At 44.1% G+C, this 23832-nt stretch overlaps 1 protein-coding gene across 1 annotated transcript in view; it reads right to left on the reverse strand.

Moving 5' to 3' along the window:
- The window catches only part of SLC7A5 (solute carrier family 7 member 5), a gene marked incomplete at its 3' end in the record, with an annotated part of 35185 nt that extends 17504 nt beyond the window's left edge, over positions 1-17681 (reverse strand). The window contains exons 1-2 of the mRNA XM_082005509.1: positions 16454-17681; positions 2680-2805 (exon numbers count right to left, since the gene is read on the reverse strand). Of these exons, the coding sequence (XP_081861635.1) occupies positions 2680-2805; positions 16454-17111 (784 nt within the window). The 5' untranslated portion in view covers positions 17112-17681. The remainder of the gene's footprint in view (positions 1-2679; positions 2806-16453) is intronic.
- Between the last annotated feature and the right edge of the window lie 6151 nt (positions 17682-23832).

The following is a 23832-nucleotide window of genomic DNA, read 5'->3' on the forward strand; positions in this document are numbered from 1 at the left end:
ACCGCTGAAACTGCAGCCCCAGACAAACCAACTTGCTGCATATTTCACCCCAATAATAGCTGCCAGCTTGGGACCGAATTTACCAGCCTGGTAGTGGTAAGAGTCCTCTTTGCCCAAAGAGCACTGGAATGGGTATAAAAGAAAACAAGGGCACACAGAGGAGCGGCAAAGGCATGGCACTCTGGCTACGTGTGGGACTCAGGATCACCCATCTACTCAGAGGTTAAACAGGCTTTTAGAAAAAAGTTACCCATTTAAAAGCGTCGGCACTGTAAAAGACTGGGTGTGTAGTGTTTTGCCTGAAGAAGATCCAGCCACTCTGTACTGTACTACTAACGCAGAGCGCAGCCTCAGAGAGCACAGACACGGCGGCTTCCAGGTGCACGGCGTTTGTCCCCCTGCTCCAAGGCAAGTTCAACTCACTCAAACCACTCCCAAGAGGCATTTATTAACCTGTTTTTGTAAATCTCCAGTGAAACAGCCTCCCTGAACAATCTACTTGAGCTCTGCATTACAGTTAAAAGTGTTTTTCTAATGGCTAATTTAACTTTCCCTTGCCTCACAGCTTGCACCCATCATTTCTTGTCCCAATGAAGATGGAGACTGAACAGTGCAGCGCTTTCCCATTTTCCATATGCTTTAGGTGACGCTAGTATGCTTTCACTGAAGAAAAAAATAAGAAAAAAAAGACAATCTCTTGATGTATTTCTGTTACATAAAAGCATAGAGTTACCTGGCATGATTTAAAGAAAAGAGTGTTGCAAAAATGCATGTGGAAGTGAAGGAAGGGCACATGAAAGGAGCTTGCACATTCTTAAGGACTTACCAGAGATCTTGCAACTTCCATAAGGAGATTAACAAAATCCATGTTAGACCACAGGCAGAATCCCAGGCAGTATGTTGTAAAATAGGAACTCAGACAAGCAGTAGCGTGCTACTTAGGACAAGGTGTAAATGTGGGCTTTGTGAGGAGCATCCTCTGTAGACCCCAAGGTTCCCACTCTTGAACCAGCTTGCTTTACATTGAGTATTGTGTGCACAGACTGGAAGAGTCTGCCTTCAGATGTTATCATCTAACTATTGCTTTTGATCCTGTTACCTTTCACTCTGAAGAGGCCAGGTGGAAACTAAATGTCACATGAAATGAGTTGTATGGTAAGATGCACAGTCACAGCTGTACCTCTCCAGACCTACCAAAAACTTGAAACTGTAATAGGCTTCACAGGAGGTAAAATGCTTCTGAGACAGAAGAGTATAGGATGGGTTTTTTTGTCCACAAGACTGAAATCTTACTGGTTACAGATACAAGTCAACGGAAATATCATGTATTTATACCTGAGGAACCAGGGCAGAAAGTGATTCACCTTTTACAAAAGGACAAAAGAACAGTACAGAGGGAGGGAAGGTGATTCTGAAGATGCAAATTAAGATTATAACCTGCAAGCAAAAAACAATTTTGAAGACCTTTTATGAGTAAAATGTCAAAGAACTAACAGATTTATATGTTGACTTATCCTTTTCCTTCCAAGAGAGAAAAAAAACTGTTAAGCAAAGCAGCCTGGGGAGTTATGAAGAGGAAGGAGGTATATTTTATGATAAGCCTCAAACAATGTTCCTGTTGAGCATAGGCACTGAGCTGGAAGAAAATAAAACCTCTGATAAAGCAAGAAATTCTGCAAAGACAGCACTGGCTCCCATGGCTGAGACAGGAATTAAAAAGACCCACGTGCACACACAAACACACACACACACTTTCCAGTACAGAGACAGGAGGGACTATCTGTAGACTTTTATCCACATTTAACAAGTAGGGCCTGTACTGTTCCCTAAGAAAAGTTTATTTTCATAAAACTTACACAAAAAAGCACACAGTAAAGCTTATCTGTGTGGGTTAGTTAATCAGATGGGTTGGGGAAAAAGTATCTCCCAAAGTTTGAGAGGATTTGAAGTGTGCATGAAGAAAACAAGCAAAAACACCAGAAAATTTGCTTCATCTTCGCATTTTTATCTTCTTATTTAGATGCTAGTTGACAGACATGCATGCTAGTGTCAACTGAGAGCCCTAATATCGCCGTTCATTACATGGTTTCTGCAGCCTTGCCTGACCCAGGTCCATGGGCTCACACAGGGACACCTAACCAAGCTATTCCACACCTGAAGTAGGAAGAAGGGAAGTGTACAGGGGTGGTTTGTGGAAGTATGAAAATTACTGGGAGTTGGTTTGCACATACAGACGCTTTTCTACTCACAAATGGCCGTGACCAGCCACCAGTTACAGAAAAGACTTCCAAGAGCCATAGCACCAAAATTTTCATTCCCTGTAGTCTTGGCAGCTCTGCAATCTCAAAGGGAGAAGCCACACAGTGACTGCATCAAGCGGCAAAGACCTTGGGTAGTATATGCTGGGTGCCAGTAGCATGAAATCAATCATAACTTCAGCGAGGTAAATTCGAAATCTCAAATAAAATGCACGAAAGCACTCAGACCTTTGCAAAGCATGAGCTGGAAATATCACCCAAGCATGCAAGAGAACAAAAGAAGTTTGTAAAGCACTTCTCCTAGCTCTGAAATGCTTGTGTTAGGACTCTTGGGCTCTATACCCATTCCCAGATTCTGCTTTAACTGCAGAGTTTCAAAAAGAAGAAAGAAACTTTCAAAAGAAAGAAGAAACATACTCACCCTTTGCAAGCTGCACGAAACCCAGAATGATGATCAGAGCTAGAGCCAGCAGTTTTGCTGCAGCAAAGGCATCTTGAACACGAGTAGCAGCTTTCACGCTGTAACAGTTCACTGCTGTGAGGAGCACTAGGGGAAACGGACAAGAAGAGACACATCAGTTTTCAGTGAAACACTTAAAATGCAAACCAAATTATGACATATTGGCATCTGCTTTTTGCTAAAACTTAAGCAAACACAAAGAGTGTCTTCTTAAAGTAGAAACTTTTCAAGAGCAAGGCTCTGCAGCCACGCACTTCTCTATTCTGTCTTTCATTTTGGCAACAGGTGGTTTGAATAGTGCAGACACTCCTTGGGACAAGGAACTGCCCTGCTGCACTTGGAAAGTACAATTCTGAGGGCATACAAATAAAAGCAGTTAACTGCAACCATTAGCATCAAAGTGTTCGGCTGCAATCCCTGTTAAGTCGATCCAATGTAATGCTGCAGTTGTGTGAAAACACCATAGAAATGGCAGGACAAGCTCCCAGAACTGGTACATAATTATTTGTATAACAATAGCACCTAAAAGGCTATCGAGGCCACACCGTGCTGCCCACTGCATAAACATAAAGGAAGAGACATCCCTGTCCTGACCCACTGGGTGAGCTACGAGACAAACAACGCTGCAGGTCAGCGGCACAGATGGGAAGAGAAGTCGGATGGGAGGCTTGACCCGCTTGACCAGCGGTGCCAGGGATGGTCCTGCAGACTTTTGGCGATGCTCACCGGGGCCGCAGCAATGGAAAAGAGGGCTGCACAGAGCCGGCCAGCGCAGTGGCTCAGATTTCCTGTGGCTGCTTTTTGTACCTGATTACATTGCCTGCTCATGCAGCATTTTGCTTGCCCAGAAGCTCTCACCACCTACCAGTCGGTTAATGCAACTAATGAAGTCTAATTTCCTACCTTTTTTTTTTTCCCTGTTCCCTCATCACCCTCCCTCTGTATCGCCCACTCCTGCCACCATTCAGTGTGACACTCCTGCCAGGCGAGACACAGCGTGAACTAGGGCTTGTCTAAAGCCCTGAAGCTGCTGAGTGGCTGAGTTTCGCCTGCTTTAGGGAAAATAATGGCTAAAACCTTTACTGCTCTTCCAAATCACTATTTTCATGCCCTGCTCACTCCCCACTCCCCAAAGCTTGTTGCTTGTTATAGAGATGGGCAAACGCCACACAGAGGATGACAGTGCCCCACACGCTGGATGCCTTCCTCATCTCATCTCCTTTGCAACGAGCCATCCCTCGCTGCCTCCACGCCAGCTTGTCCCCAGCCCCTGCAGCCCCCCGGTCACCGAGCAGCTCAGGGAGGAGTGGATCTCAACCTTTCTTTGGGAGCTGGAGGCTTTTCCCTGCAGGATCCTCTCTCACTCGGGTTTCAAGCTTGTATTTTTACTCTGCAGGAGCCAGGCAAGTTTTTCTAAAGCTGGCGCATAGCAGAGTTAGGCAAAGGCAACCACTGCTGCTCTGTTACAGGACATGCTAGAATAAAACCTGGCTACTACGTTCCTCCGTCTGTCTGTCACCCACTTCCCTTCCAGGCTGGCCTCTGCCCTCATGCGATGGCTCTCCCCCACATCCCGCAGCTCATTTTCACGGGTCCTCACTGCCTCAAGCGGAGCCAAACAGCTGCTCCCCAAAATACTCATCTCAGATGCAGATAACCCTCTCCTGAGGTTACGGGCTATATCTACACTCACAGTTTAAAGCCCAGAGTATTTCATACAGATATTTCAGCCTTAATCAAAACTCCCAAGATACGAGGGGGATCAGCAGCACCTTTATCAGGTCACCAATCTCTCCAGGAGATTGCCAGTGGAGACTCCGGCTACAAGCCCGTACCCATGGGTCTGAGCCCCACAGGGTGCTTCAGAACCAGGTGGGGAGGCGACGGATAACAACGGGAGGCAGAGATAGCAGTAGTCGGATGGTTCGGTTACTGCCCAGCAAAAGCACTCAGTGCCTTAAGACCCTCAACACATGCTGAGCATCACAGGGAAAACCACAACACGCCCCTCCTCTGAAGCAGGGTTACCTCCCAACTACAGATCGGTACCCAGCTGCGTGTAGCCTGAGCGCACACGTGGACGCGAAGGATGTGGGCACCAGCACTCCATCCATTCACTACCTCACCTCCAACGTGAGAGGGTTGCACAGGATCGGCAGCGCCTGCCTTTGCGCTCCGGCTTGCGGCAGGACCACGCACCAGAACTGCTCACATCTCACCAGCTTGGAGCAGAGGCACGTGCCCGCAGCCTCACACCCTGCCCACCAGCAAGGGCACAATACACTGCAAACTGAGAAATAAAGCCATGGGAGGAGAAAGGAGTGTTTGGGCATTTAAAAGGGTCTTATTGGCTCGCTGCCACCCTGCATCCTGCCCCGCCTGTGAGAAAGCAACTGCATTGGTAAGAGTTCAGGGAAATGCGCACAGAGCCCGTGCCAGAGCTGGGAATAGCCTTCCCAGAACACGTGGGCATGGACAGGCTCAGGCGTACCCACAGGCTGGCTTCAGAGAGCTCGGTCTTCGGGGACCACAGTATTTGGGTCCCACAGCAAGGATTAGACTTCACCTTCCTGCTCGAGCGAGTGCCAAGAACGACAGGGCTTCCCGGTGACTCAGAGCACACGTAGGCAAGAGGGGATAGGAGTTGCATCATTCATTCACAGGGGTCTGAGAGCCCGCTATATGCATCAAGCTGACAGGATTTAAGCGTCCATATATTGCTCAGCTGAAGGCTGCTTGTAGGGGATCTTTAGGCAGGGAAGAGCAAAGCCGGTCCCAGTGCAGCAGACTGCACATTCCAGAATACGAAGCCTGCTTTCAGGACCATTGGCTCCTCTCCCCACCCCAAAACCCTAGGATCTAGTATCATCTCAATACAAGAGCATTTAAAGTTTGAAGAAATGAAAGAGTTGGATGTCTTCGCGAAGAAAAGCACATGGCCCAATACATCCTACAAGAATGAAAGCCAGAAGTAAATATGGAATTTCAGATTCACTTTTTTTTGTATCATGCCTTTCAAGCCCCTTTAGCACTTTGAGGGTGTCTGGGCCTTTGAAGCGGGTGAGAACAAAATGACCTGGAGCCATTTTCATTGGGAAGGACACCCCTGCGCCTGCGGGCTTCCACGCAGGTCACAGGACAGCACGAGCTGGGCTTTGGCTGACCTGCTTCGGCACACGGCCAAAAGCAAGCAGCGAGGAACCGTGCCACGAACCTGGCACACCACCCCCAAACGTAACCCCCTGTCCCAGCCCCCCCCCCACCCCCCGCCATGCTGTTCAGGGGAAAATATAGTGCTTCTAATTAGAAAGACACGGCGTGCCCAGACTTGGAGGCTTTTCAGCATCAAGCAGCAGGCCAGCACTATCGCCGGTTTGCAAGGTCACAGCTCTGTCACCTTGCAGCAGGATTGCGATATATCTGCTCCAACCAGTATGCTAAAAGGGATGTTGTCCAGATATACTGGGGAGGAGAAAATAAAGGTTAGCAAGGTCAGCTTACAGTATGTCTATGCTTCAGGGGAGGCGAGGGGCAGAGAAGAAAACAAAGTGAAATATCACCAAGTACAGATCACAATACATCTACTAAAAGTACCTCTAGTGAATCCTAATGGGGAGGCCGGCGAGGGAACAGAGGATCCAGGATTCACTTCGACCAGCAATTATGCTAAAAATAAAACTCTCCTTGTTTACAGAGGGATATTTAAAGGATGAGCTAACACATCTAAAAGCACGCTTTTCCCGTTAGCGAAGACAGTCCTTAGAGGTGCGACAGTGGCATTCCCTTCCCCATTTAGACATTCTGTTTCTTTGACAATAGCTGCTTCAGCCTCCACGTTAAATACCGACTTTCTCGGGGCCGTTTTTCATGTTCTGGTTCTGTATGGAGTCTGCTGGACGGACCGTGAGACGGTGGCGGTGTACATAAAAGGCAAAAGCTTTCTACATAGTCCAAAATTGAAAAGCAACAGAAGCATCTGTATTCAGCCCATAAAAACGTATCAGTGACAGACAAACAGGCTCCGATTGTTTTTTTGTTTCTTAAAAATAAGGAAACACTTTGGGCTAGAGACTGAACTGGGCTGAGAGCTTCTTCTGTGCCAGTCATGATTCAGAGCCCTTCATGTCACAATCTCTCTGCTTTGCTTTTCCCACCGTGTAATAATATTTATCTTTCCTAAAGGAGTGTGGTGAAGTTAGTACACTTAAGTGCTTTCAACATAGGAAGGGCTAAAAAAAACCCCAGTCTCACCCATCAGAAAGAATCCTACAGACACTGAGACAAAAAGACAGACTGAGTACTTGTTCAGTAAAACTCCAAGACAAATTCCAGTGGCTGTTCAACTTCTCAGGAGACCAGAGGGCTAGGGTTTCTTAAAGCAGAAAGTTTTATCCCTTTGATCCGAGATGCTACCCTGGGAAGCAGGGGCTGAGGGACTCCTCTTGGCACCTCTCCATTCACCTCAGATGAACTGCTCCACATGAACAACGGGGGAAAGCTGCACAGCCACAGCTTTACTATAAATCAGGGCAATGATACAATGCAGGGAAAGATCAGACAGCCCTGCCCTAATTTCTGCTGCACCCTTCCTAAGGCTACAGCCGCTGGCCATTGTCAGAAGCCAGCCAGGCAGGCCTTTAGCGTGACCCACCGGGGCCGTTCTTGGGAATGATTCTAGGAATACGGATTTCAGCACGACCTGACGTGACACAGTCTGTCTGATCCAGCAGCCCCTCTCCAAAGGCTTTACATAATTGGGATAATAGGAGCTAGAAAGCTGCAGTGATTGCAGATGTAAGAGGGGGTACTTTTATTTTTTATTTACTTATTACTTCTGGCAGAAGTAGGAAAGAGACTGTTTTTTGACTGCTGTAGAGAGAACATGCTCACAAGGTGCTGTTCACCCCTTCATCTGTTCTGATGAGGAGAGCTTCATTTCAAGATACTCAAGCCACAGGGGAAGCCAGAGGCTTTCAAAGAGAAGTTTGGCGTTGTAAAGACAACAGCAGGTCCAGCTTCAATTATTTACTCTGTCCTAGTAGTCCCCGCTGGCTTCAGGCATGTCATTGAACCTGCTCCACTGGCACTCACCTGCAGAGTCAGGTAATTTCCCCATTACTGATAAGAACCAAGGATAAACTGACTAATACAACATAGGACCCAGAATCTTGCCTCCCCCCTTTCACACTTTGTGGGTATATTCCTTTGATCTGCTGGTCCCAAGTTCCAAGATCCCTCCCAAACATGATTTCTGGATGACAATAGGAATAAATCCTTACAAAGCAGACATAGAAAGGCACCGTGCCAATCCCCACATAGAACAAGACCATGATGAACACACTATATGTAACAACAGTGCCTGTGTCTATAAAGGCAGAATGTAGTAAAGCTGCCCTGCGGGCATGTGGATCTACCCAAAGCAAACAGTATGTGAATGGAGCCCTAATACAGCTAAACTGGGGTGTGGCATTTATGATGCAACACTCTTGGCAACTATCCTATAGAAAAAGGCAGGGCTGCAGCTTTCCCAGGTAATGGAATGTGGCCATGGATTGGAGATGGAGTACAGACAGTGCTTGGGAAGGCTCTGTTTGGAAAAAAAGCAAACGAGCAGCCGATCCACAGCTCTGCACGATGGTCCCCACTCACAGGGGAAAAAAGGATCCAATTCCAGCAGTATATGTAACTTGCTGATGGGGAGATGGGAGTTTGCTCAACGTCAGATCTTTAGCAGCTTTTCAGGTGAAACAATTCTGAAACGGGTGTAGGAATTCTTGAGGTACTGGCACAGCTGCATTCATGCTGCGTGTGAGGTTACATACCTTGGGAGCCTTGCACAATGTCACTTTTGTCCTTTATTTCCTCTTCTATAGGTTTCCCTGGTCTTGACCTCCAGTGCTTCCTATATAATTCAGTATACACCTCTGTAACTATGATAAATGTGTGTAAATAGCTTGCTTCAAAGAAGTAAGCTCAGTTAACTTGCTGCAAGTTACCGATGGATTCCTATTCATGGTATTACTGGACCAGAAGAAAAATGCATAGCAGGGTAGGAACTTGTGGAAAGAAAGGAGAAGAATGAAGGGAAATTCTCCACCTCAGCTTCCCCACCAGGAAAACGGGGACTGTAACACTGTCTACACACAGAGGATGAATCATGCAATGATTCCTGTTTGTAACTCACACATTTCCAAAACACTTAGCCCTTACAATTCTAAGATGATGCTTCCATTTACCATCTGCCACTGGATGATGTTGATTTTCTCCTCACAATTACTTACAGTTCTCAGCTCCATCCTACAGCAAAGGCTGCTCCTTCATACAGTACAGATGACAGACAAGCAGTTTTCTCTTCTAACAAAGACGGTGCAACCAGGTTTCAAACAGAGACATTCAAGCTGAGCCCATGGCCACCAAGAAACAAACCGCACGGATGGCAGCAGCACAAGGCACAGACCAAAAACGGTCTTTGAAGAGATCTGCTGCCTAAGCCCACAAGAGGTTAAACACATCAAAAATAAACAGTTACTCCACATAGTACAAACAAGGAATTACACTATACTGACTACAGTGGTTTAAACCATGGGAACATCAATGCCTTAGCTATTCACTAAGGCCAAAACACTCCACTTTATATTCAGGTAGCTGTGATGCCACAGCGTCTTCCAATAGTCTCAGCTGTCTGTTTCTAATAGCACAATCTAACACGAGATGTACATACAAGGACATACACAGAAAATGGTTAGGGAAATTTCAACTTGATAGATATCAAGTGAAGACTTGTGCCCTGCAAGGTAACAAGAAAAAGCAGAAGGAAAACCTTTGCAGATATTTCTTCAAGGACAAGTCCCTGGAGAAACTTAACAGCCAGGGCAATCAGTCTGTAGAAGAGAAGCGCTTAGGGGCACATGAGGCTGTTGGAAAGGACCAGTTGGTCCCAGAGCAAATGTGTCTATATCAACTTAGAATAATAAACATACCTGGCAACAGTTTACAGTTTTCTTTTTATTTTTCTTCCCCAAACAGCAATGCTGAGGAATCAGGGGATGGGCACATCCACAAACAACAGATGAAAGGAGAAGGCAAAGGCTGCCCTACCACTGGAGTTGAATAAAAAGGATCTTCCCCAGACCCACCCCCTAACTGAGACCACAAACTCTGGATGTCTCCAACAAATGCCCACAGACACCCTGAATGTGTCACAGCTCCATCTCTCCGCTGGCTTTCAATTCCAGGAAGCCCCTGGTGCTGAAACAGGCTCGGAGCCAGAGAAGTTAGTGCAAAGCGGAATGATGCCAGCATTTCACCATGTAGCACAGCTGCCAGAAGCATCTTGCACCCTCAGGTTTCCAGAATTCTGCAGGAATAAATTAACAAGCACTTGCCACCACTCTCTCAAGAGCTGTGCCAACCAGTGCAGCACAGTCAGGGCCAAAAGGCAGCCTGGAGGAAGAGAAGAATTTCAGAGTTTGCAGCTACTGCAGAGGCTGGATCTCAAGCCTACGTAAATGCACCTACCACTTCGGTACCAACGTACCATAATAATGCTGATACAGTTTACACTATTCAAATTGTGTGGTACATAAAAAACTACAAAGCATTTATTAATGCTAGGGGAACTAAGTCCTAGCTAATGGTAGGAATTACTATCTTGTGTCCTTAGAAAAGAGCTTGTGTTCTTACTGTCAAAGTTTCTAGGTTAGATGATGCAGCAGTTCCACAAAACAGGTAATTCTACCATGGGAACACAAACATAGACTTGGTAATGGGAGAAAAAGGTACACCTGCCATTCCCAGCAAATTAAAAGGACTGTAAAACTATCGCAAGCTAAACATCTTTTCTGTCATCCCCACCTCTTTTGAATTATCTTCCTAACAGCAAACAACATCTAGTAATGTTTTAAGCCTCACAGAGATATAACTACCCTTGTCAGATGGTCCTGCAAAACATGGCATCTTACCTGGCCCACAGTGCTGTTACACCAATACAGAAACCTCTTCCCGTAGTTGTACTGACTTAGGTTCCACAAATCCACAGGAAGGTGGTTGAACATCAGCATCAAGAACTAAAAACTGGGTCATGATTTTAATGAAAAATTCCAGGCAGCTTTTAGGCTGAATCATGCCACCTATGCCATACAGGGGGTCAGAATTCAGCTCTGTGTGCTGGCTGGCAAGAAACTGCTTTCTCATCCATTGCATTTCACCTATTGGCCACATCTGACACTGGGACTATGAGACTACTGGAATACTTGAAATATCTAGTGCTGTTGCTTTGAATTAGACTGACCATGGCAGGTTTCTCTGAAAAAGCCTTCACAATTTGCCCACATCAGAAAAGACTCTGAAGGGTCTCAGTAGTAGCGTAAATCATTCAAATACAACAAAATTTAATGGGACATTTGTTGTGAGAGCCAAGAGAGGGGTGCCAAGAAATTCAGTAGTTGCTTGCTGTGTTTCAAGAGTCCTCCAAACCTGCATCCATTTCAGGAGAGGCCTGCTAGTGTCAGAGGTTATTTTCATTAATACTTCTCTCCCCAGTTAAACCTGGATTTAAAAAAGCAGCCTCCGCCTTGCAACATTAGCCATATAGCAGGGATTCTACAAAGACCCCTTCCTTCCACTCTGATCAAACAAGGGCATATTTACTGAGAGCACTTAGTCATTTAATCCACCTTTCTGGAGGAGAGGCAAAAGAAGAGTCTTCAAAGCTTCACACCCTGCTTGTCCTGGCAGATTAATTCCAAGTAGCAACGCTGCAGAAAAAACCCATCTTGAACAGACAAGCATAAGATGTATTTTGTGCTTGCCTTGCTTACCATCTAACGCCTGATGAGTTCAAAATCTACCCATAGCTTCACTTTAAACCGCTGATCAAACAGCCAAACTGTCAGATTTAAAGTAAAACCTTAATACTAAAGAGAGACATTCCTGCTTTCAATATATGTGATTTCTAGTTGAAATGCTAATGCTGAATATTCACTTATGGACTATGGCTATAATTTGGCAAGCATTCAAGGCATGTGTCTATACACTTTTGCCAAACCCTGGATTTGATACCATTCTCCTCCTCTAACTCACAATGTACTCAGGGAGGTGTCAGGCACTTACGTTTCCATACGACATGTGCTATTAGATATGTCTCAGCTCTGTACTGACTGCTACTAAACCTTCCACTATTAGGCTGTTTATAACAAGAGAGACAAATGAGAAATATGGGATCATTTTACTGGAATTCCATGCTTGCAGGAGGAATGCCCAAAATAATATTTCAGAAGCAGCAAAGGAAGTCTAAAGAAATTTGAAAGAAGATTAAAATACTGTGTCTTTGGAAGTAGCAGATACTGCTGCAGCAATACTGGGGTTATTAGTACCAGATTAGCATATATAATTAATAAGCGACAAAAGACTTCAGAAGCTAACAATCAAATCACTGATTTGACTTTGAAGATCAAGAGTAAAATTATATGCAACTGGCAGAGTTTCTCAAGCTTCTGTGGAGCAGATTATATGGTTAAAAAGTAAGTATATAATAGAATAACCTGTTATATAGCACACAGAGGGTGTGTGGCAGGCTGAGTCTAAGAATGTGTGTAGGAAGAACAGTTCAGCCACCAAGAAACAACCAGCTCAGGTCCAGAAGTCGCATGATCCCTTGTCTCCCTTATCTACCAAGAATTTACTGCACCACAATTCAAAGACCTCTCTCACATGTAGAAAATCTTCAAATTCAGAGGTGGAAATAAGGAATATGCATGTTATCTTTAAATGGATAACTTGAAACTTTCCATCCTTGAGCCATCTCCAGAACATACACTGTGTATTAGGTTGCGCTCTGTGAATTTTTCATTATTTTTGTTGAGATTTATCAGTTCAAATTTAAGAAATGTAACACAAGTGGCAGCCAGCTGTAAAAGAGAATCTGACCCACTAGAACTACAAGGCTTCAGAGATGCACTTTCAGTTGGATGCTGTTCCATGTCACTGTTCAGGCCACTACCTGGACATCACCTCCTCAATGGGGGGGGGGGGGAAGACAGGATTAAACAGTTTTACGTGATCCTGCTTCTGCTTTGTGAAAATGGTCCTGTAACATATATAAACAACAAGTTATTTCAAAACTACATTTGCTACCTAAGTATTCTGTTAAAAAGTGTGTAGTTTTTTAATTCAAAATGAAGATAAATTGGAGAAAATTACAGAAAAAGATACAAGCGTGTTGGAAGTGCAGTGCAAGTGTACGTTCCACTGTGATGCCTTTTCAAGAGAAAAGAGCCAACAACAAACATAATTTTCATTTATCTACGTAGCCTCAAATGTGCACCTGAAACACAGACTATAGAATCTTTAGTAGTTTAATTCTTTGCCATGTAGAGTACTGATACTGTAATGTAGATGTCATCAAATATGAAAACTCAGAACCTAGTAACTGTCCCTCCATCCTCTGTAGAAAGGGTAAAATTTGTTTACCTGAGGCCATATTTGGGGGAATTCAAATTATTGTTGGGTTTTCATGCATATGCACAAATCCTCAGTTTCATGAACTTTAATTTCTTCTGATCAAAAAATGCTTGGATACCAGGTGGACCTTCTGTTTGTTATCCCTTAGCATTTGCTTTTGTGATTTATCAGTCCTACAAGTATCGGCCATCCAATCTCACAGATAAAATAACATGCAGTTTATGAGTTACTTAAGTAACCCACAGCTTGAAAAGCATTAAGCCAAACTACTTGCAAATTCTTAGAACTAGGGAGCACTGGCTGTTTTGCGGTGAACATAAAACTAGCCACACTAATGATGAACAGCTTGACCCATCTTGCTACAGGAAGACTTCCCTATAGTGGATTCCCACACTTTTATTTGGCAACCACAATAGGCATTCATGTTGTCTTTCGGAAGAAGTAGTCTTGCATACCAACTGCCCGTAGATTACAATCTTGATAGCAGAAAATACCTATTTATAGTTAAATTCTACTTACCACCCATCTTGTTTTTTTCAGCACCTTAAGGCAAACAAAATTCCCTATTCCAACGGTTTTTTCATTCTCTCAAGACTGTGATTTATTTAGATTATCTTAATGCCTAGGAATTCAATTTCTGTACTTCAGGGTGGCAAACCCCGAACACCACATTATATATTCAACTGTTCAATACCAGTAACACTCAAAGTGGAAACAAACAACTTTTGTTATTTCTCCTCTTACTAGAAACCATGCAGCCAATTGCATTTTATATTGAGACACAAACTTTGCAAAGAATACAGCTGGTACTGTTCTAGGCAGATGGGTTTTGGCTACATAACAACTCAACTGTATTCCAACCCAGGGCCCCAAATGCCCCTATTGCTTCCTAAACCATTCTTCCCCCTTTGAGATAGCTCGTTAACATATGCTCTAGAGCGTATGCACATATACGCCATTTTCCCCACCCTAGGGCTCTTTGGAAAAAATAGTATCTCACTGGGTAGGAGTATGTTTGGACCAACCATGTAACAAAGACGCTTGTTAGTCCATAGAAGTTTTGTGTGACTCGCTAAGTCCTTTGACCAGATTTACTTCATTTATTGTTCCTGCTTCATGATGTGGTTTTGGCACTAGAAAGCAGAAAAGCTAACTCCAAAAATCAAAGTTACAAAAAAACCTAACTTGCTGAAGGCAATGCATGCTGAACTAACCTTTTGTAGGCAAAGGAGACAAATGAAAATTTAACCCAGAGCATAAACAAAATAGCAGACAGCGATGTAGGGGGGAGTAAAGTTTAAAGAAGAAACACATGGAAATGACGCAGATTTGTAGAACTAGCAACTCTTTCCTTGGCATTTCAAGATAAAGGTTCAAGAACAAATTCTGCTTCAGGAAAACTACTAATTGCTAGAAAAAGAAAGTTGGAGACATATTACTTATTGGAGAAGCGTAAGTGGGAATGAGACCTGGCATCAAGAAATTTCATGCTGCAATCCACCCTATCACTCAACAGATCTCGCCATGGGCAAAGTCTACTTTACCCCTCTATTTGTTTTCTGACGAGTAAAACAGGAACAGAGACACCTCATCCCACCCATTTGGGGAAAGATCCTACAGATGAGAAGTTACATGTTATTAGAAACACATTCTCAAAGGTTTTGTCAACTACAGTATGTTCTTGCATAGCAAAATTTTGACATAAACCCCTAAGAAAGTCCATCTAATAAACTCTCTTAGTTTCTCGGCAAATGATATGACCACCACATGCATACATGCCTCTCTTTGAAAGAAGAGAAACTGTACTGCAGACTGGGGGGAAAGCTCTAAAACCTGTTTTTTCACAAGGCCCCATTTGATGCAAGGAACCCATCAGCAGAACTATTTTCTAACCCTGCTATAGCTTTCTTAGTTAGGTGACTGTATTTCCTTAATACATGCACTCCACTTTGTTAAAAACTTGGACGAAAAGTCCATATGCCTGTCTACTTGCCCTGACGTTCCTAAAAACGTATCTGGGCAATAAGTTTAGGTCTTGCCCAAAGAAAGTACAATTTGCTGCCCTGACATTTATCTTACTATATCTGCTAGCTAGCCATAAGATGTAGTCTGTCACTTTGTGTATGAAGACATTTATAGACAATATATCTTCCCATAATGACCATGTGCTGCAACTTTTGAATGCCCGCAATCCTCAGAGGGTGAAGGAATCTAACACAATCTCCCTTTGGACAGCACAGACAAGGAGGCTTCTCTTCACAACCTTGAAATGAAAACATAAAAAGATCACCTCACTGTAACTTTGTACAGAGAATAAATGCTTTACAAAATCCTCACCAAAAAATTGTATCATCTCACAATATACGCTGTCACAATGGCACAAGAACTACTACCGGAGTGGAACACAGACTGAATATGAAATGAGGAGAGAAAGGCAGAAAACGGTCCTATATTTAAAGAATGAGGAATTTGGATGGGGTGACTTCGCCGCCACTGGAGGAATGGAAAATAAGGCTTCACTGGCAAAAATCGCAGACCTCAAAATACCAGAGAGATAATAAAACCTGCATCAGGAGAGAGATCTGTGTGCCACGGCAGACATCGGTGGCCCTAAATTCATCACAGCATGACTGAACTTCTCTGCAAGGCAAAACGTGTCAAGAGATGTAGTATTTGCTCGCAAAAAACCCAAACGGGCTTCGAGCACAGTATCAGTGCACACCCAGCCGAGACGCGTCTCATCTCAAAACTGGTGCTGAAAACAGCCAGGCACTGCAGCACAGGCCACGTTCAGCACCAGCTGCTCATGACAGATAATTTCCCAACCGCCCGTTACCCTCACCTATATCTGCACCCAAGCTCCCACCCCTGCTACCGCTGCTCCTCGGCACTGCAGGGCTGCCAGGGGATTTTACCCTGCCCGAACACGCTCCTGCGGGAGGGCATGGGGAATCCCATTCCAGCGTACACACTGCATTTCTCGCACGCTGCTCGCTGCATTGCCAGAAATCAAGAGAGGCTCGCTAGCCCGTTAACTGGTAGTTTGGGAAATTTTTGCTCAATTTATTTGGGATGGGGCCACGTTTCCTACTCACGCTGTTCCAAACAGCCCAAAAACCCCAGGATGGAGCCAGTTTAGCACAGAAGAGATGGTGAATCTCCTACAAAACCATGGGCTCAAGGCAGCTAGCTATTTGGAATTACTTTTTGGGGATGGTGAGCACTGAGGGGTAGCAGGATAGCAGGCACCTGGAGAAGGTCCGCGGGTACTTACGGACACAGAGACAGGCCACTAGCTTGGCAGCCTCGTCGGGCACCGGGCAGGTGGGGAAGATGGGCTTGAGCAGGTAGGTGGCAAAGACCAGAGCCACGATGTACTGCGAGGAGGGCCGGATGATGAGCAGCTCTATCCAGAGCTTGAGGAAGGCGGGCAGGGAGCCGTAGACCTCCAGCATGTAGGCGTAGTCCCCGCCGGACTTGGTGATGGTGGTGCCCAGCTCGGCGTAGCAGAGGGCACCCACGATGGAGAAGGCCCCGCAGACGGCCCACACCACCAGCGACAGCCCCGGCGAGCCGGCCTCTCGCAGCACGCCGGTGGGGGTGACGAAGATGCCGGAGCCGATGATGGTGCCCACGATGATGGCCACGCCGTTGAGCAACGTGATGGAGCGCTGCAGGGTCACCCCCTCGGCGGAGGCGCTGGGCGAGGGCGAGCGGGCGCAGCCGTTCTCCTGCGCCCCACCGCCCGCCGCCTCCAGCATCTTCTCCATCGCCTGCTTCTCCTCCTCCTGCGCCAGCGAGGAGGCCGAGCCCGCCGGGCTCCTCTTCTTCACCGCGCTGCTGCTGCTGCTGCCGCCGCCGCTGCCCGACATGGTGGCGCGGAGCGGAGCGCGGCGCGGAGCGGGCGCGGCAGGGCGCTCCGCCGCCACCATGCAGCCGCCCCTTTTGTTCCGGCGGCGGTGGGCGGCGTGCGGCGAGCGCCTCCCGCTTAGGCGGGGAGCACGGGCCGGGCCTACTTTCCGGCAGGAGGAGGAGAAGGAAGGGGGGTGTCGCAGTGCCCACGGCTTGGCGGCCGCCGGGAACCTTCTCTTTCGGGGCGCGGGCAGCTCGCACGCCACCCCCCTCCGCCCTCTCCTGCACCCCTGAAGACCAGAGAGGGGAGTAGGGGGGAGGGCAAAGCGGCTGCGGGGTACAGGGTGCTCCTCCCTGCCGGGAGGGGAGGTCTGTTACCCCTCGTTCTCCTGCCCAGACTGTGTGCTCTTACAGAGGAGAATGGGTGTACACACACACAGAGACCCAAAGTTCAGCAAAACCCGCGTCTCCCAATCCCCCGCAGCTGCACCTGGTTTTAGTGCACTCTTCTATGTGACATGTCGGCACAGGCCAAGGCCCCGTGGCTGCCTCACCTGCATTTCTGCACAGGCACTGCAGACCTCTGCCTGCCATCTCGGATGCCAAGATCACCAAAGAGACTTCTTCGCAGAAAAAAAAACAAATTAAAATAATCGCCTATCTGGCAAAAGAAGCAACTTCTGTCATACTGCCTCAGTGAAGGCATAGGTTTCGCATCCAAGGAGACTTACTTGGACACTTAACCATAGTGCCTAAGGAGCCAATTCTCCAGCAAATTCAGACTCTCTCTTGTCCTTGTGGGATAGGGGATGAGTTCAGAGGCTAAAGCCTGGAAGCCCCAGTTCTCAACCACAATCGTTCCCATTGAGGGGTGGAAGCGGTACCTTTGAGGAGCTGTTTCTCAGCAAGTGGTTAGTTGCCGTCACACAAGTCGTGCCAAGCTCTGAAACCCAGGGTTGGTGTCCATCCTCCTCCTCCCCAAGTTTCAGACACGCTTCAGTACAGACAGTAGTGTGGGTCAGGAGATTTTCTGCAAGATACCTCAGAGAGACGCGAGGTCTGCATTCTGGGGAAAGATGTAACATTTTTAGTAACATTTTTGGGTACCTCGCAGTGGTCATCGGCATGGTGACCACTTCCAACCGTGGCAGGAGCCCTGGCAGCCCCTTGGAGCACTGATCAGACCCTGACACCTAGTGGCTCTTCGCCACAACAGCCCACAGGCTTAAAAAGCACTCGCCGTTTCTTGATTTCTCTTTCCATAAAGCATCCCTATTTCAGAAGACAGCTTAGACAAAAATTACCTTTGCACCGAGCATGTTTTTCTAGTTTTCAAAAATAAGTAGGATCCTGAAGAGATTGCAAAGACTATGAAAATTAATTCAAAATAAACAGCAAAACATACCTATCACACAATTTTCCTGAAACCCCAAAAGCCTTTCTTTAGCCTACTATCCCCATTGCAGAGGCTATATAGCTGTAATCTAAACCGATTATTTCTCAAAGTAAGATTTACCAACATTTACTTGTTACTGTATTTCATACTTTATCCTAGGCAGAATGTTCACAGGACCATAAAACCAGAAAAAACCAAGAGGTTGCTACAACATACGGGATTGTCTCTGTGTTGGCCTCATTACATCAGGATCCAGAAGACAGGACTGGAATTGAAATAAGAGGTTTGCTTCAGATATTTTCAGATGAATGCTCAAACTCAGTTGGATAGTTGGGTGAACAAAAGCATTCATCAATGGATTTACTTCACCAGTGCCCTACACTAAGTTCTTCCCTTAAGGCAAATAAATTAACTGCTTGATGATCAGCATTTTACACCTCATAGTAACCTAATTCACAGAAATTTCCATTAACTTTCACAAGAATGGGACCAATTTATCCTTTTCTCTCTGCATCCAATTTTTCCAAACGTGAATTTCTTAATATTGCAGACTTCGGTCTCGGTTTTGACACCATTCACATTTGGAAATCCTGGGATCAAGAAGCAGTGGAGTAGCAGCCACCGAACTGCCATATTTAAAGTCAACCACATACTTGACTGTCTTGCAAATTAATCAGAGTTAATTCTAGAACCATATCTCCATTTGTACCGCTGAGAAAATACCTGCTTTGCAGTCATGGTGTTAGGGTGTGTTCATATAGTGCTTTGTATCTTCAAAGCACTTCACAAATGCTAAGTATTATTATCAGTTCTGACCATGAACATTAACTCTCTTCAGGCCCCCAAGTTATTCTGCAGAATCTTTGAAGACTATTTGATTATACAATCAGTTCTCCATATGCTAATACTCAGGCACTTCAAGTTTGTCACATCAAAAAGAAAGTCAGAAAGAATTATTTGTCAGAAAGAAAAACAATTACCAATATCAGAAGTAAATTAGCCATTTGTTAGAAGTAATGTGTATGTTCTTAACCATTTATCAGGAGAGCTGCCTTGATCAAAATAAGACAACCTGCTGGAACCAAATAAGCCATTTCTTTAGCAATCACCTCAGCTATACTAATACAAGAGCTTATAAGCTTTTTCGCTGGGTAAATGGAAGCGGCGGTAGCTTCTAGAACCCTTAAATAGTAATAATAGAGCTGGCCTCTTAACCCGTGCCACTTTCTTCATACTGAAATGGCTTGCCTACCACAAATAGCACCGTTTAGGAGGCTTTATATAAACGTATTGTCTACAGTTATTTTATGGGGGAATTCCTTAACCAGGAATGTAACCTCCTACTTCTCTAATCTCCTACTTTTCCCGTCAAAAAAAGTGGAAATGAATTCAGCTAAGCATGACATATCTACACATCCAGACTCTAAGCACGTCTAAGCAGCGAGACAGATAAATTAATGCTTATTTTACCTGATCAGCCAATTTTTATCAATAATTTAATTTACTCAAAGTTTTGGGGGGGTTATTTGATAAGATTCCTGTAGCCACAACCACTAAATGTGAGCGCTACACTACACATCAGATCAACACTCAGTTCTATCAACACCAATTAATTACACAACGGAAAAAGAAGCTTAGTTGACAGGTCAAGTTTAATGATCAGTGTCAGATGAAGTAGTTTAGCAAAGATCCTCAAAATTTGGAATCCCATTTTAGACAGCGTGTTGCATCTAGCTGAATGTAACAAATAATTAGATATCCTTCCATGAGTACAGCAGCAACAGAGAGGTCATTGTTCTTTCATTCCAGTTGTAATACAGTTCAGCAGAGTCTTTCATAGCTTTTAAGTATCACAGAATGTCTGACATCTGATTAGACTCCGCTCATAATGAACTGGTTCATTCTCAAGGAAAAATTGTGTTATTTTCTTGACAGAAAAGCTACTTTTTAACTCTGAGAGCTTAATTACACAATGAGATACAGGCACAGGTTTCTCTGTGTTTCTTTATTGCATAGTCACACACTAAGGTAACAGTTTAAAATCCAGCAGCTAGAAGTTTCTTTACATCAGGTAAAAACTGAGGAAAAAAGCCTGTATCCTAGGAAAACAAAAGGCATTCCCCGTTACATATGTTGTCTGCAAAGACAATTATTTTAGTAAATTGCGATTAGGCAGGTAACATACATTAAAATACAGAATGTAACAACTGCCTCCAAAACAAGATGCACAAAGGAAAAAGCAAAGATGAGCCAAAAACCACAAGTTACGACATTAAAAATTAAGGCATACAAATTTTAAAGCAAATACTATTGACTGTGAAGTTGAGCAGAAGGGACCCTTCCTCAAAAGTAAGCCGTGTAGAATTCCAGTACTCTAAAACCCAGCAGGTTTTTGTGAGATCAAAGCAATCTCCATTTCTATTGCTTTCAAAGCCAAAAGATACACTCCTGTCAGACTTGCGGTAAAAATACCGATGCAAGCCAGTCATGACAGAAGACAAGAGAAGACTGGTCAGGTATACGTGGTGGCATACACATTAAGTGCACTGGTGTGACAAGTTCTGGAATGTAGGAACATGGATCAAACATTCAAACGCCAAATGAAGCCATTCCAACTATGAAGTCACCAAGAACAAGACTTCTGATAAGAGTGACAGTTGACAGAAATGTTGGAAGTCAGACCAACACAGACGCAGATCTACGCTCAAAAAAATCTTCTACTCCCTTTTCAGTAAGCTGTCCTCAAAATTACTTCTATTACAGTCTTTAATTCCTAGTAGTTATTGCTACAGGAACACCTCCCAGTACAGTACTAAGTAACAGAAGTGACTACTGTGCAAGGACAAATACAAATGTGTGCTTTGACCCTTTTGTATTGTACCATCTAAAAGGAGAACCTAAAGATTCCTATGCAGACACTTTTCAAATAGACTTTAACTTAGTTGTGCAAAATTGTTACAAATATTAGCTCTAGTCCAACAATCAAATCAAATTATTTCCCCTCCCCATGCAACTGAGAGAATAAGGCAAAAGAATTACATCCCATCTCCCGTTTTACATAGACATGCAGGCACATAGAACTTTTGCAAGGCCAATACAAGTTACTGTAACACAAAAGTTAAAAAACAAACAAAAAACCTTTCTGTTCATTTCCAGACTGCTAATTTCAACAACAATCCACTCTGCAACCAAGATACTGCCTAACTTATCCAGAGATGCTAAAACACTAACAGGTAAATGCAAGACCCAAAAACCAGCAAAATAAGTGTGACAGAAAATCCCTGTACAGCTTATTTTTGTAGCACAGTAGAGTTAATTTTTTCTACGTTGACCCTGTTTCCAGATATTCAAAACAATCAGTGCTGAAACTGAAATTGATTAATTTTATGTCTGTATACTTAGATGTGATTTTATTCAAATATGTATGGAGTATAGCTTATTAACTGTATGACTGGATAATACACATATTCTCTAACAAAAGTTCCATGATGATACTTTAAATAAGTAAGTGAATCTCTGTGAGAATTTTAAACAGATAATAGAATAATCAACATCATCTCCGATGGATGCATGGTGTTGAGCATGTTAAAGAGATTTACACACATAGGAAGTGAAACAAGGATCTATGTCTTTGAATCAGAAGAAAATGCTGTTCAGTAGAGCAAACCTAACCATTGAGAACTCAGTCAGGTATAAGCATGCTACAGCATTATGAAGCATCTGAAGATCAAACTATTACACCACAGTAGCTCCCTAAGAACAAAATACGTATTTTGTATTTGCATATACTAGGACAGCTATATTAACTAGCGAAAAAAGCAACACAAGCACATAAGAACTTTGGTGAAAATTACCAAGGCAACTAAAAAACTTTGAGCAATTGCATAAAGCTTTTTAAAAGACCCATTCATATATGATAGGGATAGCGATGCAGGCTACCTATAGCTAGCTTAGTGCTGCTGAGTTACCTGTATTTTTAAATGTGAAGGCAGCATTAAGATCTCTTCTTATATTAGTTTTTCCTAACTGCTAATAAAGAGTAGCAAAAATCTCAAAGATAGACAAGATATATGCCAGTTCTGAATCACTGCCATCTTTCCACAGGGTCCTCCTCAGAAAAGTGTTTGCAAGACCAGCACTGAACGAAAACCTCAAGCTTAAAAATTACTAGATCATGTTCATTCAGGCAGAATGTACAAGAATTCTTCTCCTATTGCCAGAACTATAAATATCCCTTCCAAAATTATTTTGGAACCTGTCATTCTCTGGCAAAACCATCACTGATGTGTTTCTGCAGACCAGGAACATAGTAAAAAGAACATACAACAAAGTAAAAAAACCAAAGACTGTATAGTTCAACTGAGATGGTATAGTTCAACCAAGCTGGTATGGATGGTGTAGTTCTACACAGTTCAACCAAGATGGTAAGGTACAACCGAGCAGTAAGGGCTTGGGAGAGGTAATGAAACTAAAGGTATGTACGGTCATGTTGAATATACTACACAGTAAAAATAAGTATACTACACTGGGATAGAAGAGAGATTTTCTTACATTTACCACATAAAGTCACTCTCTGGTTAAGTGGACACATTTCAAATTGCCACGGGAGAAAGGCACAGCTGTTGCAACGTAACAACGGCCTGAGGTAGAGTTATTAAAGGAAATAAAGGCAAGATCTGGGCACTTAATTGGTTAAACAAGAATATTCAAAAACCTTAAAATCATCAGGGTCACACTAAAAAGTGTTAAAGTGCTTTTAAATTGAACACTTGGACTTTAAAAAAGGTATAATTCCAAAATTCTGAATTTAGCTAGCAATCCTGGCTTCACTATTGCTGAATCACACCAGCAACCAGTGACTTTGCTTACTGGCAGAAGCAGACCAAGTAACATCTGTTCTCCGAGAAGACTCCTCAAACAGAATCAATCAAGATCACATCATGAGTTTACAGACAGACCTGCTCCTCATCAGAAAATCTGACCATATATTTGGTACATGGATTTCAAGCACTGGCACACTGTTAAATACAGTAAAGCATAAAAAGTCAGTGAGAAAGGTGCTCGAGAGAAAATTACAGCTAGTAGTAGTATGCTTCAGAGGTAGATAATACTTGTGGCAATTGGACCGTAACTCTAGGATAAGGCTCCACAGCTGGCAGCTTACAGAACAATTTTGTCTGGTCCACACATAAGTTTCAACCACCACTTAACTTCATTACCATAAGGTGCTATAAGAGAGCTGAAAGAGTTGGGGTTGGTCAGCCTGGAGAAAAGAAGGCTCCAGGGAGACCTTACTGCAGCCTGCCAGTACTTAAAGGGGTCTTACAAGAAAGTTGAGGACAGACTCTTTAGCAGGGACTGATGCAATAGGACAAAGTGTAACGGTTTTAAACTAAAAGAGGGCA

This window comes from Phaethon aethereus (genome assembly GCF_964289735.1).
Source record: "Phaethon aethereus genome assembly, chromosome: 13".
In the NCBI taxonomy this organism is placed as follows: domain Eukaryota; kingdom Metazoa; phylum Chordata; class Aves; order Phaethontiformes; family Phaethontidae; genus Phaethon; species Phaethon aethereus.